The 14,966-nt window shown below is 48.5% G+C and overlaps 1 protein-coding gene across 2 annotated transcripts; it reads right to left on the reverse strand.

Moving 5' to 3' along the window:
- Positions 1–3,676: 3,676 nt before the first annotated feature.
- RPS10 (ribosomal protein S10) lies at positions 3,677–12,241 on the reverse strand. Of its 2 annotated transcripts, none has more exons than XM_031667050.1 (6): positions 12,142–12,241; positions 11,187–11,336; positions 10,829–11,000; positions 7,604–7,681; positions 4,339–4,394; positions 3,677–3,770 (listed from the first exon to the last, which is right to left on the reverse strand). In XM_031667050.1, the coding sequence occupies exons 2-6, from the start codon at positions 11,334–11,336 to the stop codon at positions 3,729–3,731; spliced, it is 498 nt and encodes a 165-aa protein (XP_031522910.1). In that variant the 5' UTR covers positions 12,142–12,241; the 3' UTR covers positions 3,677–3,728. The 2 variants fall into 2 exon arrangements, with proteins under 2 accessions (XP_031522910.1, XP_031522911.1); XM_031667051.1 differs by having other exon boundaries at positions 11,907–12,151.
- Positions 12,242–14,966: the final 2,725 nt, after the last annotated feature.

Consider the following 14,966-nt stretch of genomic DNA (forward strand, 5'->3'; position numbering starts at 1 on the left):
CAGGCACACACCACCATGCCTGGCTAATTTTTTCCATTTTTAGCAGAGACAGGGTTTCACCATGTTGGTCAGGCTGGTCTTGAACTCCTGACCTCTTGATCTGCCTGCCTCAGCCTCCCAAAGGGCTGGGATTACAGGCGTGAGCCACTGCGCCCGACCTCTTAGGGAATTTTGTTTGTTTGTTTGTTTGTTTGTTTTTTTACCAGACAGAGTCTTGCTCTGTTGCCCAGGCTGGAGTGCAACGGCGCGATCTTGGCTCACTGCAACCTCCGCCTCCCGAGTTCAAGCGATTCCCCTGGCTTAGCCTCCCGAGTAGCTGGGAGTACATGCATGTACCACCACGCCTGGCTAATTTTGTATTTTTAGTAGAGACCAGGTTTCTCCATGTTGGTCAGGCTGATCTCAGACTCCCCGACCTCAGGTGATCCTCGGCCTCCCAAAGTGCTGGGATTACAGGCGTGAGCCACCACACCCAGCCTCTTAGGGGATCTTTTAAGCTGCTCTATCTTGCCTCCAAGCATCTAACATGCCTACATGATAGCTGCTTCCTGGTCTGTTTATTAATCAAAACAGAAGTGGTGCTTCAAAAGAGTCACTGAGACTTAAAGCTGTTGTTGGCACTGGCTGCAAGGGGATTCTGTTTTTCAGGGAAGGGGATTTGTGTCCCTATCAGGAAGTTTATGTTAAGTTAGGAAAATGTATCTTCAGCTATCAGCTTCCCAAATCCCTTGAAAAACCCTTTGGTAGGTAGTAATAGTGGTGGTTGGGATTATCTGATGAACCATTGGGCTGGTGGGTAGATTTGAGGCTAAGGTGCACCTGGAGATCAACCCTGGAAGATGGGTTAAACCTCTTCAAAGCTTTTCCCGAGTGATGGCTGGGCCCATGCAGCCTGCCCCGCAACTCACCTCTGGGCCACTTCAGCCTTCATTCATCTCCCTTGCCCTACACGTCCTTAGAATTCAGTCTGGATGCGATTTACCACTTATAGAATAGTTGTTGTTCTGGACTCTTAATGTATAGCTTTGGTTTTGTTTTCCCAACTCGACTGTCAGGTGCTTAAGGGCAAATTTTGAGCCTTGTTTCTCAGAGCTCTTATTCGCAATGATCCTTGAGCAGCTAATGAATGATTATTGATTGGAAGGGCTGTTTTCATCTACCAAGGTAGGGACAGAGCTGGCAGGCACCAAGATCCACTTCTACCTGCATGTTTTTATTCACATGCTCTTTTCTAGACTCCTCGGGTTTCCCCAGAGTCCATGGGTGATCTTGGAGTATATATTATGAAACTAATCTGAATCACGAGGAAAGAAGTTGGCAAAGAGCCCTAGCTGAAAAAGTAACATTTTAGGGCCAGAAAATCACTAAGGTCGTAGAGGAAACCTATTCACTAGCTGGCCTGTGGGAAACAGAAAGGCAGGAGCTCCTAACATTTCACAGTGGAATCCAGGTTAAACAATCACAAAGTGTGTGAACATGGGCAAACCACTTGACATCACTCGAGCCAGCAGAAAAATTGGATAAAAAGCAATCTTTGAAACGAGCCAAGGCCATGCTGAAACGAGCTTCCCCAAACACTGCTGCTTTCTGCCAAAGCAAGCTTCTATTTTATTGGTGGCTCAGATTCCAAAGTTCACTTCCCAGGACTAACAGTTAAGTGCGTATTTGGAGTTGCCATCAGCTGCCACCTCGTGGTCTACATTACAACTGCCTATCAATACTGAAGGTGGTTTAGAATTCTCATCTGTGTAGTTTAGAATTGTCACAAATCTCATTTGACCAATTTTTTTTTTTTTTTTTTTTGAGATTGGGTCTCAATGGATGGTTTCAACTCCTGGGCTCAAGTGATCCTTCTACCTCAGGCTCCTGAGTAGCTGGGACTACAGGTGTGTGCCACAGTGCTCAGCTTCATGAGATCAGTGATTATTATTGAGTCTTACTCTGTCGCCTAGGCTGGAGTGCAGTGGCACAATCTCAGCTCACTGCAACCTCTACTTCCTGGGCTCAAACAATCCTCCTGACTCAGCCTTCCAAGTAGCTGGAACTACAGGTGAGCACAACCATGCGAGGCTGATTTTTGTATTTTTTTTTGTGGAGATGGGGTTTCACTGTTACCCATGCCGGGTCTTTAACTCCTGGACTCAAGTGACCCACCCATCTTGCCCTCCCAAACTGCTGGGATTAAAGGTGTGAACCACAATGCCGGGCCCCATTTCACCAATTATTGTCCATTTTTATACAATGCTTAAACCACAGTACTCCACAAATGATTCCTAAGTTCCCAAAACCCATAAGATGCACTTCCAATTAGCTACCAGTTTTTCTGGCTGAAAAACACTACCTTGGGCCTGTCTTGAGCCACTGGTTGGTTCAGAGCTGTTACCTCAAATGCTTTAACCACCTCCATCCCAGTAACTTGTATTTACTGCAGATAGTCATGGTGACTGATCTGCAAGCCAAGGTTGGTGTCCTGCTCAGCAAATCTGCAGGACTCTCAGCTCTCACTGGGCTATGCCAAGTTTCCCTTCTGGCATTGTGCCAGGTATATAGTATATTTGCAGTCCCTTTCCTGCATCCATGCTGAGATCACACTTGAAGACTATATACACATCTCTAGTGCATTTAGTCATGCCATGACGGATCACCACTCGGAGACCAAGGAAAACTACAACTCTTATTCCTTCCTTAAAGGAACCCTGGACAGCAAAGCTCCTACTGCCCAATATTTATTCCAATTATGTTAAGACATAAAAATGTTGGTCAGGCATGGTGGCTCACACCTCTAATCCCAGCACTTTGGAGGGCCTAGGTGGGCATTTCACCTGAGGTCAGGAGTTCGAGACCAGCCTAACCAACACGCAGAAACCCCATCTGTACTAAAAATACAAAATTCGCCAGGCATGGTGGCAGAAGCCTGTAATCCCAGTTACTCGGAAGGCTGAGAGAGAATTGCTTGACCTGGGAGGCGGAGGTTGCAAAGAGCTGAGATTGCGCCATTGCACTCCAGCCTGGGCAACAAGAACTAGACTCCGTCTCAAAAAAAAAAGTTTTTAGATGAGTTTCAAATGTTTCGGTCCTTGAGACAGGGTCTTGCTATGTTTCTCAGGTTGGTCTCAAACTCCTAGCCTCGAGCAATCCTGCCTCAGGCTCCTGAGTAGCTGGGACTACAGGCCTTAGTCACTGTGAACAGTGGTTTTTGTGCATTGTTTTCTCCCTTGATTCTTGTCAACAAACGCCGAGCCTTGAAGACATATTAGTAATGCTGGCCTAAACACCATTCCTGTGCTTCTTCCCCATAAATTGAAGAACCATTTCCTTGGTTACCTTTCATCCTCCCTGCCCAGCACTTCTTATAGTTCCCGACAGCAGGCACAAATCACAACTCCCAGGCAACCAGCAACTTTCCCACCACGCAGAGCTGAGGCAGCATGGCTGGTCTGGAGAAGGAACCCAGTTTTCCAACTGCCTCCGAGGTGCAGCACCATATGGGACACCACTCTGCAGGGAGGCGCTGGCTAGAGAAAGCAGGGCACATGCCAAAGCCAAGGACAGCAGCAGCCGGTGTCACCCAGGACAACGACAACCCCCCAAACCAAGCCAGTACTGTCCCATTTACACTCTGACCCTTAAAACGTTCCTGTTCAGGCTGCACAAAGCAAACAAAATGGACACAAGATTAAGGTTTTTTGGCTGTAAGTTTATTCAATGCAAAATAATCCTCTTCAATTTTACTGAGGTGGCTGACCACGTCCACGACCAAATCCGCCTCTCTGTAAGAGAAAGCACATCACATCAGCATGAGCAGCACTCTGGTTTGACCTTGTGGTTTTGCTAACTTTCAGGCCTCATTATAACTCCAGAGGCCCCCAAATGTAAACTGCTGGGAGAGAGCTGAGTACAGGCTGTAAATCCCAGCACTGCCCCTTACTGGATGTGGGGCCATATCCAACGTCTAGGCCCATTTCCTTGGTAGCTGTAATTACCTCTATTTTATAGATGGGGAAACATCATATGAAAAAAGATGGAGGATTTGATTTCATACCATCTTGGTTCTTAAGCCCACTCGCCTTCCAGTGTTTAGTTCAATGTCAAGCATTAACAAAACAGAAAATAACAGCAGGCCACATGTACTGATTTCTGAGACTCATTTCAGTAATTTACATATTTACAAAAGTTTGCATGCTACATCTCAATGTAAAATTTGGAATTTGGAAAAAAGCGGGAGGAGGGAACTGGCTGACAGGACCATACTATACGACATCCCCGCAACTTGCCGAGCAACCAGACTGAGGCCAGAACAAATGATGGCTCATGGAAAACAAATAGGAAGATACTCACAAACTGGAATTCGGTTGCTGACCCAGCCCCAGCCTCGGCTTTCTTGTCAGCACCAGCTAGAAAGTGAAACATCGATTTAGAATCATCATATTATCCAATCTACTATAGAACAAGGGAAGACAACTCACCGACTCCAATCTTGCAGGAAAAGCCACGCACCACCCCATTAAATATAAGCAAATTACACCAGTGGTGGGGAACACCTTCTCAGCCACCTTTGCCTCTCCTGGGGTGCCCTTCTCAGCCTTCCAATACTCACAGCCCAAACTACAAATCCTCCCAAAGGATTCCCACTTCTGACCACACTGACTGACTTACCCACTTCAGAGCAGCATCTAGATAACAAAGGGAGCGTAATTAGGGAAGAACTAACATGTAAAGGGGCAAGGGCCCACAAAAGCCTTAATTACCATGGGAGAAAAGCAGACAAGATGCCGCCCTGTCCTATATCCCAGTCACAGCTCAAATGGAGTCATGCAAAATTCACCAGTTTTCTTATACTTATTTGAGACAGGGTGTTTTTTTTTTTTTTTTTTTTGAGACGGAGTCTCGCTCTGTCGCCCAGGCTGGAGTACAGTGGCCAGATCTCAGCTCACTGCAAGCTCCGCCTCCCGGGTTCACGCCATTCTCCTGCCTCAGCCTCCCAAGTCGCTGGGACTACAGGCGCCCGCCACCTCGCCCGGCTAGTTTTTTGTATTTTTTAGTAGAGACGGGGTTTCACCGTGTTCGCCAGGATGGTCTCAATCTCCTGACCTCGTGATCCGCCCATCTCAGCCTCCCAAAGTGCTGGGATTACAGGCTTGAGCCACCGCGCCTGGCCCGAGACAGGGTCTTACTCTGTCACCCAGGATGGAGTGCAGTGGCATGATCTCAGCTTACTACAACCTCTGCCTCATGGGCTCAAGCGATCCTTCCACCTCAGCTGGGACTGTAGGCAGCTAAGTTTTATATTTTTTGTTTGTTTGTTTGAGACAGAATTTTGCTCTTGTTGCCCAGGCTAGAGTGTAACGGCGTGATCTCGGCTCACTGCAACCTCTGCCTCCCAGGTTCAAGTGCTTCTCCTGCCTCAGCCTCCTCAGTAGCTGGGATTACAGGCACGCGCCACCATGCATGGCTAATTTTTTTGTATTTTTAGTAGAGACGAGGTTTCTCCATGTTGGTTTCTCCAGGCTGGTCTCAAACTCCCAACCTCAGGTGATCCGCCTGCCTCAGCCTCCCAAAATGTTGGGATTACAGGCATGAGCCAACTGCATCTGGCCCTAATTTTTATATTTTTTGTACAGATGGGTTCAGCCATGTTGCCCAGGCTGGTCTCAAACTCCTGAGCTCAAGTGATCTGCCTGCCTCGGCCTCCCAAAGTGCTAGAATTACAGGTGTGAGCCACTGCACCCAGCCAATTACAAAGACTTAAGGAAAAAAAGAATGTAAAATATTTCAATACTGTTTATACTGACTACATGTTAAATTAACACTTTTAGATATTTTAAAAATCGACTTATTTATATTTATTTATTTATTCTTTTTTTTTTGACATGAACTCTCACTGTTGTTCCTGAGGCTGGAGTGCAATGGTGCCATCTCAGCTCACTGCAACCTCCACCTCTGGGGTTCAAGCAATTCTCCTGCCTCGGCCCCCTGAGTAGCTGGGATTACATGTGCATACCACCATGCCTGGCTAATTTTTTGGATTTTAAGTAGAGATGGGGTTTCACCATGTTGGCCAGGCTGGTCTCGAACTCCTGACCTCAGGTGATCTGCCCGTCTCAGCCTCCCAAAGTGCTGGGATTACAGGTGTGAGCCACTGCGCCTGGCCCTGACTTATTTGAGTTGGGGGGGTCTCACTCTGTCGCCCAGGCTGGAGTGTAGCAACAAGATCATAGCTCACTGTATCTCAAACTCCTAGGCTCAAAACAATCCTCTTGCTTTGGCTTTCCAAGTAGCTAGGACTACAGGCACATACCACCATTCCCAGCTCACTTCTACACATATTTGATTACATAAAAGACATTAGTAATCAAATAACCTGTTTCCACTTGCTTTTTCAAGTGTGGCTACCAGGAAATTTTGTATTAGATCTATGGCTCACATTGGGCACAAGGATAGGGGGAGGAAAGCAAATGCCAATAACAAATATGGTTTCAGTAATCATTAAATTTCTTTTTTTTTTGAGACAGGGTCTTGTTCTGTTGCCCAGGGTGGAGTGCAGTGGCATGATCTCGGCTCATTGCAACCTCCGCCTCCCAGGTTCAAGCAATTCTCCTGCCTCAGCCTCCCGAGTAGCTGAGATTATTACAGGCAGGCACATACCACCACACCAGGCTAATTTTTTCAAGTAGAGATGGGGTTTCACCACACTGGCCAGGCTGATCTTGAACTCCTGACCTCAAGTGATCCACCTGCCTCGGCCTCCCAAAGTGCTGGGATTATAGGCATGAGCCACTGTGCCTGGCCCATAATCATTAAACTTCCAATATCACCAACTTCCTCTCAACCAAGGGCTGGAGAAATCCCAGTTACTTGGGAGGCTGAGGCAGAAGAATGGGGTGAACCCAGGAGGCAGAGCTTGCAGTGAGCTAAGATCGTGCCACTGCACTCCAGCCTGGGCCACAGAACAAAGACTGTCTCAAAACCAAACCAAACCAAAACAAAACAAGTTGAATCCTATTATTCCTTTACAAAAATACTAACAAAGGCTCCTCATCTTACTGAAGTGTGTTTTTTTTTTTTTTTTGAGACAGTCTTGCTCTGTCATCCAGGCTGGAGTACAATAGCATGATCTTGGCTCACTGCAACCTCTGCCTCCCAGGTTTAAGCAATTCTCATGCCTCAGCCTTCTAAGCAGCTGGGACTACAGACGCCCACCACCACACCACCCTAATTTTTGTATTTTTAGTAGAGACAGGGTTTCATCATGTTGGCCAGGCTGGTCTCGAACTCCTGACTTCAAGTAATCTGCCCACTTCGACCCCCACCAAACTGCTGGGATTACAGACATGAGCCACTGAGCCTGGCCTGAGTTTTGTTTTTTAAAAAATTCCAGTCCCTAACTCAGAAGGCTTTCCTCCTAATTCTCATCTATGAAATCACTGCATAAGGAAAGAAGCACAAAGGACTCCAGCTGTTCTGATGCTCTGCAGAATTAAACCAAGAATCTTTCTGGTCATTTTGTCATCATCAAGGGCTGAGCCCCACCCAGCCAGAGCCAGCTGTGAGAATCCAGATATTTCACCCCAACACCCCTAATATAGGTGATGCATTTACTCACGTGGCACAGCACTCCGTCTGTAGGTATCTCTGTCAGCTTCCCCTCTTGTGAGTCTCGCAGGTCGCTCACCCTCCAGACCTATGTAAATCAAAACACACTGTGAACATAGGGCAATCTGGGAACTCTGTCCCTTAAAGCCAAGAAAACTGGCATTGCTCTCCAGTTTTCACTGAGCAACCACTTGGTTAAGATGGGTTAATGGGGACAGGAACTCCTTAAACCTATAACGTCGCTAGAAACAATTATTTCTCCATAGAAACTTATTGACAATCGTGGCTGCAAATCTGCGAAGGAAAAAAAAAAAAAAAAAGGCTTCCATTTTGTTTCAACATAAAACCATTTTCCAATTATTGGACCAATCTAGACATCCAGCTATTTCTATGAACATCTGAATAGCCAAACTTCTGAACCTGACCCACGTTAAGTGGAAAACTTAGTTAGTATATGCAAATGGAAAAGGAAGCATCCTAAGCTGAAAGTCCCAACTCCAATATTAAGTACATAATCTACGGGTTACCAAGAATCCTTTAGTTCCTCCTGGGCTTCTTCACATACCTGTTAGGCTGTGGGATACATATTAAGGTGGAAACTGTATTATTACCTTTTTTTGAGACGGACTCTCGCTCTGTCACCCAGGTTGGAGTGTGGTGGCACAATCTCAGCTCACTGCAACCTCTGCCTCCTGGGTTCAAGCAGTTCTCTCACCTCAGCCTCCCGAGTAGGTGGAATTACAGGCACGTGCCACCATGCCCAGCTAAGTTTTGTATTTTTAGTAGAAAGGGGCTTTCAATCTGTTGGCCAGGCTGGTCTCCAACTCCTGACCTCAAGTGATCCGCCTGCCTTGGCCTCCCAAAGTGCTGTGATTATAGGCGTGAGCCACCACGCCCAGGCTATTTTTTTTTTTTTTTTGGTTGTTATCTTTAGTAGTGACAGGGTTTCACCATGTTGGACAGGCTGGTCTTGAACTCCTGGCCTCATGTGATCCTCCCACCTTGGCCTCCAAAAGTGCTGGGATTGCAGCTGTGAGCCACCACACCCTAAGGCACAAACTTTAAGAGCTACCTTTAAAAAATTATCATAGGCCGGTGCGGTGGCTCACGCCTGTAATCCCAGCACTTTGGGAGGCCGAGGCGGACGGATCACAAGGTCAGGAGATCAACACCATCCTGGTTAACATGGTGAAACTCTGTCTCTACTAAAAATACAAAAAAATTAGCTGGGCGCGGTGGCAGGCGCTTGTAGTCCCAGCTACTCAGGAGGCTGAGGCAGGAGAATGGCGTGAACCCAGGAGACGGAGCTTGCAGTGAGCCAAGATCGCGCCACAGCATTCCTGCCTGGGCGACAGAGTGAGACTCCGTCTCAAAACAAACAAACAAAATCATAAATGGCCAGGCACAGTGGCTCATGCCTGTAATCCCAGCACTTTAGGAGGCCAAGGCAGGTGATCACTTGAGGCCAGGAGTTTAAGAACAGCCTGGCCAACATGGTAAAACCCTGTCTCTACTAAAATTACAAAAATTAGCCAGGTGTGGTGGTGTACGCCTGTGATCCCAGCTACTCAGGAAGCTGAGGCAGGAGAATCACTTGAACCTGAGAGGCAGAGGTTACAGTAAATTGGGATCGCACCACTGTACTCCAGCCTGGGTGACAGAATATAAACAAACACACACACACATTAAGTAACTGTTTAATCAAGTATTTCCTCTACCCAGTTACCTTGGAACTTACCCGGAGTCTGTGTGATTAGAATATGAACTATGTCTCTTTTTTTTTTCGAGACAGGGTCTTGCTCTGTTGCTCAGGGTGAGTGCAACGGCCAATCACAGCTCAATGCAGCCTGGAGTTCCTGGGCTCAACCACAGGTGTGCACCACCATGCCTGGCTAATTTATTTTTTTGTAGAGACCGGGTCTCACTATACTGCCCTAGCTGATCTCAAACTCCTGGACTCAAGTAGTCCTCCTGCCTTGGACTCCCAAAGTGCTGGGATTACAGGAATGAGCCACTGCACTCAGGCAGAATGAACTGCTTTCAAATCAGAAATAAATCATGTAATGAGTGGCAAAAATAAATGTCAGGCCCAACTAAATCAGAATATATCAAGCACAGATAGGCAATGGCATTTTTTTCCCCCAGAAGATTCCAAGATGTAGTAGAGAACTCTTGCTAAAAAGACGTATTATGGGCTGGGCACGGTGGCTAACCCCTGTAGTCCCAGCACTTTGGGAGGCTGAGGTGGGTGGATCACCTGAGGTCAGGAGTTTGAGCCCAGCCTGGCCAACAGAGTGAAATCCCATCTCCACTAAAAATCCAAAAATTAGCTGGGCATAGTTCTGGACGCCTATAATCCCAGTCTCAGGAGGCTGAGACAGGACAACTGCCTGAACCTGGGAGGTGGAGGTTGCAATAAGCTGAGATCGCACCACTGCACTCCAGCCTTGGCAACAGATGTCTACCTCATCACCAGAATCCCTTGGGGAACTTTCCTAACAAATTCCTAAGCTCCATAAAGTAACTCTCCAGGGGAACCTGGACCCTCTGATGATCACGTTTAGGAATCTGTGCATTTTGTCACTCCAACCTATGCTCTCTGCAGCTCCTACAGTTTCGTAACAAAGAACCATAACCTAGACAAAATACAGGCCAGGCACAGTGGCTTACCACCGCACCCCAGGCTGGGCAACAGAGCAAGACTCCGTCTCAAAAAAAAAAAAAAAAAAAAAAGGCAACTGTAAGCCAGCAATGATCTCAAGAATCAAAAGATAATTCTCCTCGCACTACACATGCGTGCATATCCTTTCACATCGTGGTATACACCATCCGTTCTCCACTCCACTGTTTCTAATTTTTTCCCCTGCTGGCAAGAAAACTACAAAACTCTTGTTCAAGGTGGTAAATGGCTTTGCTTTGGACTTTTTGGGAAGAGTACAACACACACTGCTGGAAAAGTTACTCAATGTTCTATACCACAGGTGTCTGGATGTTTGTACAGGTATGGGTGAAGAAAGCGACAGACTATCTGTGCTTAAGGCCATCTCATGGATGGCCTGAAGAACTGAATCTAGTTCTATTCCAAGTCCCAAGTCATGGGACAAAGGTTCTAGCACTTGACCAAATGCCTGCAGGCCAGAGCCCTCTAAAGCTGACACCAGCTAAGAATGCTTCTGTCCCTTACACAAAAGAAACTATCTTTAAATAGCTGAAGGCATTTGTTTGGGCACCATACCTTTAGGCCGAGGCCTGCCAGTCTCTGGACGGCTACGGCGTAGGGTGGCAGGCACAATCTCCGGGGGCAGATGAAGGTAATCACGGAGATACTGGATACCCTCATTGGTAAGGTACCAGTAGAAATGTCTCCAGGCAAACTGTTCCTTCACGTAGCCTCGGGACTTGAGAGACTGTAAGGCAAAAAACTTACTGTTAAGGCATAAGTAGAAACTTGGATCATCCTAGACAAGTCTCCAGTCCCAGCCCTTCAAGTTAGCAAGCAGCCCCGGCAGTCCTGACCTCCCCTTTGGAACTTGCCTTGAACGTTAGGGGAAGATCCCTCCATCCCGTCCCAGTCTTCCTCCTCACCCTCCTACCTGCATGGCCTTCATGACATGAAGGTTGGGTACATTCTTGTCTGCCAGCTCCGGGTGCTTAGGCATGTGGACATCCTTCTTGGCCACCATGACTCCCTCCTTAAAAAGGAGTTCGTAAATGGCAATCCGGTTCTTCTTAGGCATCAACATCTGCAAAAAGGAGATGACTGTCAAGAGCACTTCTGAGTAACGAGGCCGGGGCCCAGTAATCAAGTTCGTGACCCTAAAGTCACCCACAAAAAACCGTAGACAACATGCCGGTGGGAGGACTCAGCTTCACAAAACAGATTCGGCAGAGGCCAGCTCCGTCCCTCCCCATCCCCAAAACCAATTCAGGTGGAAAAGCTGTCAGCATGTTAAAACCAGCATAGTGGTGCACATTCGCGCCAAACTTCCTTAAGTTATCACAATTACAAAGGTCGATGGCGGGGTAAGAGGAGCAGACCCTGTATTATCGGGAGCAGCTGGAGGCCATCAGCGACTGTACCCAGCGCGGAATCGCGCGGCTGTACCATAAGGTACACAGGGAAGGCCCGGAGGAGTAAAACCCCGCTTCTTGGAGGCGGCAGACCCCAAACCGAAGGGCTAAGGCCTTCGCACCCTCGTTTCCTACCACACCTCCCCCAAAGCCGAGCTCCAGTGCCAGGCAAGCAGGCAGTCGGGGGAGTCCTGTCCCCAAGGAAAAAGGGTGTTGGCGGGACACTGTCTCCCTAGTCTCACCTGGCAGGTCTCCGCCACGCACTGCCTTCATCCTCCCCCTCTCCCTCGGACAATCTTCGCCTACCAGCGACCCCTACCCCATAAAATAAACCTCCAGCCCCTGTCGCTACTCAGAAATGGGTGTGTGGGGAGTGGGAGAGAGACCCCCTGCCCGCATCCTGGGAAGGAGCAGCCGCTAAGGCGGCAAGATGGCCCGGATGGGAGCCGATGGAACTCGAACTCCACAGAAACTCACCTCGGGAGCTGCAGGGTCCGGGGCCGGGGCTGGAAAGGAAGGAGCATGCGCGGTGCTGCGTCTCTTCCGGGCTGGCGTGGGCCCGCCCCCCGCCAGGACCCGCGCGGAGCCTGGGGTGGCCTCGGCGGTGCCTGAAGGACTGGCGGATCTGACCGCAGAGCCCGACCGCTTGAGGGACGCACGCACACACTAGGAAACCGCCGCCGGGAACTTCTGAGCTTGCGTGCTTTATCAGTACAGGGTCGCCTATTTTGGGCTGTCGTTTTAGAAACGCTGCTTCTTTTTTTCCCCGCCCAAAATTTATTATGCAAGTGATATATGCTCTTGGAGCAAGAAAAGAGAGAGAACATACAAATCAGATGACAATAAAAGACTAAAAAGGTAATCCCATCAACCAAAGAGAATCACTATTAACATTGTGGTATACATTTTTCCAAACTCATATGCACTCACACCAGTAGACTTTTTAAAAATAAAATAAAATAAAAAAACAGAGGCCGGGCGCGGTGGCTCACGCCTATAATCCCAGCACTTTGGGAGGCCGAGGCGGGCAGGTCATAAGGTCAAGAGTTTGAGACCAGCTTGGCCAATATGGTGAAACCCTGTCTCTACTAAAAATACAAAAAAATTTAGCGGCAGGCGCCTGTAGTCCCAGCTACTCGGGAGGCTGAGGCAGGAGAATCGCTTGAACCCGGGAGGTGGAGGTTGCAATGAGCCGAGATCATGCCACTACACTTCAGCCTGGGCGACAGTGAGACTCCGTCTCAAAAAAAAAAAAAAAAAAAGTTGACTCAGCATTTGGGGAGGGTGATGCAGGAGAACTGCTTGAGCCCAGAAGGTCCAGACAAGCCTGAGCAACCGTGAGACTTAATCTCTACAATTTTTTTTTTTTTTTTTGAGACGGAGTCTCACTCTATCGCCCAGGCTGGAGTGCAGTGGCGCAATCTTGGCTCACTGCAAACTCCGCCTCCCAGGTTTACGCCATTCTCCTGTCTCAGCCTCCCAAGTAGCTGGGACTACAGGCGACGGCCACCACGCCCAGCTAAGTTTTTGTATTTTTAGTAGAGACGGGGTTTCACCGTGTTAGCCAGGATGGTCTCGATCTCCTGACCTCGTGATCCACCCGCCTCGGCCTCCCAAAGTGCTGGGATTACAGGCGTGAGCCACCGCGCCTGGCCTTTTTTTTTTTTTTTTTAAATTAACTGACTGTGGTGGTGCACGCTTGTAGTCCCAGTTATTCACGAGGCTGAGGCGGGAGGATCGCTTGAGCCCTGAAAGTGGAGGGTGCAGTGAGCCGGGTTCATGCCTCTGCAGTGCAGCCTGGGTGACAGAGAAATACCCTGGCTCTATTTAAAAAAAAAAAAAAAAAAAAAAGGAAAAAGAGGCCGGACGCAGCAGCTCAAGCCTGTAATTCCAGCACTTTGGAAGGCCGAGGTGGGTGGATCACGAGGTCAGGAGTTCAAGACCAGCTGGCCGACATAGTGAAACCCCATCTATACTAAAAATTCCAAAAAATTAGCCGGGCGTGTTGGTGTACGCCTGTGATTGAGGCAGGAGAATCGCTTGGACCCGGTATGCGAGGTTGCAGTGAGCCGAGATCACTCCCCTGCACTCCAGAGCTTGGGCGACAGAGCGACACTCCCTCTAAAAAGAAAGAAAGAAAAGGAAAGTGGGGCTGGGCGCAGTGGCTCACGCTTATAATCCCAGCAATTTGGGAGCCGGAATCGGGTGGATCACCTAAGGTCAGGCGGTCGAGACCACCCTGGCCAACGTGACAAAATCCGATCTCTACTAAAAAAAAAACCAAAAATTAGCCAGGCATGGTGGCGGGCGCCTGTAATTCCAGCTGCTTGGGAGGCTGAGGCAAGGAGAATCTCTTTGAACCTGGGAGGCGAAGGTTGCAGTGAGGCGGAGGTTGCAGTGAGTTGAGATTGCATCGTTGCACTCCAGCCTGGGTGACAAGAGCGAAACTCCGTCTCAAAAAAAAAAAAAAAAAAGAAAGAAAGAAAGAAAGAAAGAAAGAAAGAAAGAAAGAAAGAAAGAAAGAAAGAAAGAAAGAAAGAAAAGAAAAGTGGACCTGGCACGGTGGCTCAGGCCTGTAATCCCAGAACTTTGGGAGGACGAGGTGGGCGGTTCACCTGAGGTCGGGAGTTCGAGACTAGCCTGACCAACGTGGTGAAACCCCCTCTCTACTAAAAATACAAAAATTAGCTGGGCGTAGTGGTGGGTACTTGTAATCCCAGCTACTCAGGAGGCTGAGGCAGGAGAATTCGCTGGAACCTGGAAGGCAGAGGTTGCAGTGAGTCAAGATCTCGCCACTGCACTCCAGCCTGGGTGACAGAGCAAGATTCCGTCTCAAAAAAAAATAAAATAAAATAAAAAATTAGCCGGGCGTGGTGGTGGGCGGCTGTAATCCCAGCTACTCATGAAGCTGAGTTTTGAGGATCGCTTGAGCCCGTGGGTCAAGGCTACCGTGAGCCGAGACTGCACCACTGCCCTCCAGCCTGGCCAGCCTGGGTGACAGAGCAAAACTCTGTCATTAAAAAAAAAAAAAAAAAGGCTGAGCATGGTGGCTCACACCTGTAATCCCAGCACTTTGGGAGGCCAAGGCGGGCAGATCACGAGATCAGGAGATCGAGACCATCCTGGCTAACACGGTGAAACCCCGCCTCTACTAAAAATAGAAAAAAAATTAGCTAGGCGTGGTGGCGGGCGCCTGTAGTCCTAGCTACTCAGGAGGCTGAGGCTGGAGAATGGCCTGAACCTGGGAGGCGGAGCTTGCAGTGAGCCCAGATTGCTGCCACTGCACTCCAGCCTGGGCGGCA

The sequence above is a fragment of the Papio anubis genome, chromosome 6 (assembly GCF_008728515.1).
Source record: "Papio anubis isolate 15944 chromosome 6, Panubis1.0, whole genome shotgun sequence".
NCBI classification, from domain to species: domain Eukaryota; kingdom Metazoa; phylum Chordata; class Mammalia; order Primates; family Cercopithecidae; genus Papio; species Papio anubis.

Excerpts from the sequence above, each read along its gene's own strand:
- RPS10 (XM_031667050.1), bottom strand. The coding sequence starts at position 11,336 with ATGTTGATGCCTAAGAAGAACCGGATTGCCATTTACGAACTCCTTTTT. Across the intron at positions 7,682-10,828 it reads TGGCAGGCCTCGGCCTAAAG|GTCTGGAGGGTGAGCGACCT; the intron begins GTATGGTGCCCA and ends TGATTTACATAG. Across the intron at positions 3,771-4,338 it reads CAGCAACCGAATTCCAGTTT|AGAGGCGGATTTGGTCGTGG; the intron begins GTGAGTATCTTC and ends TTTCTCTTACAG.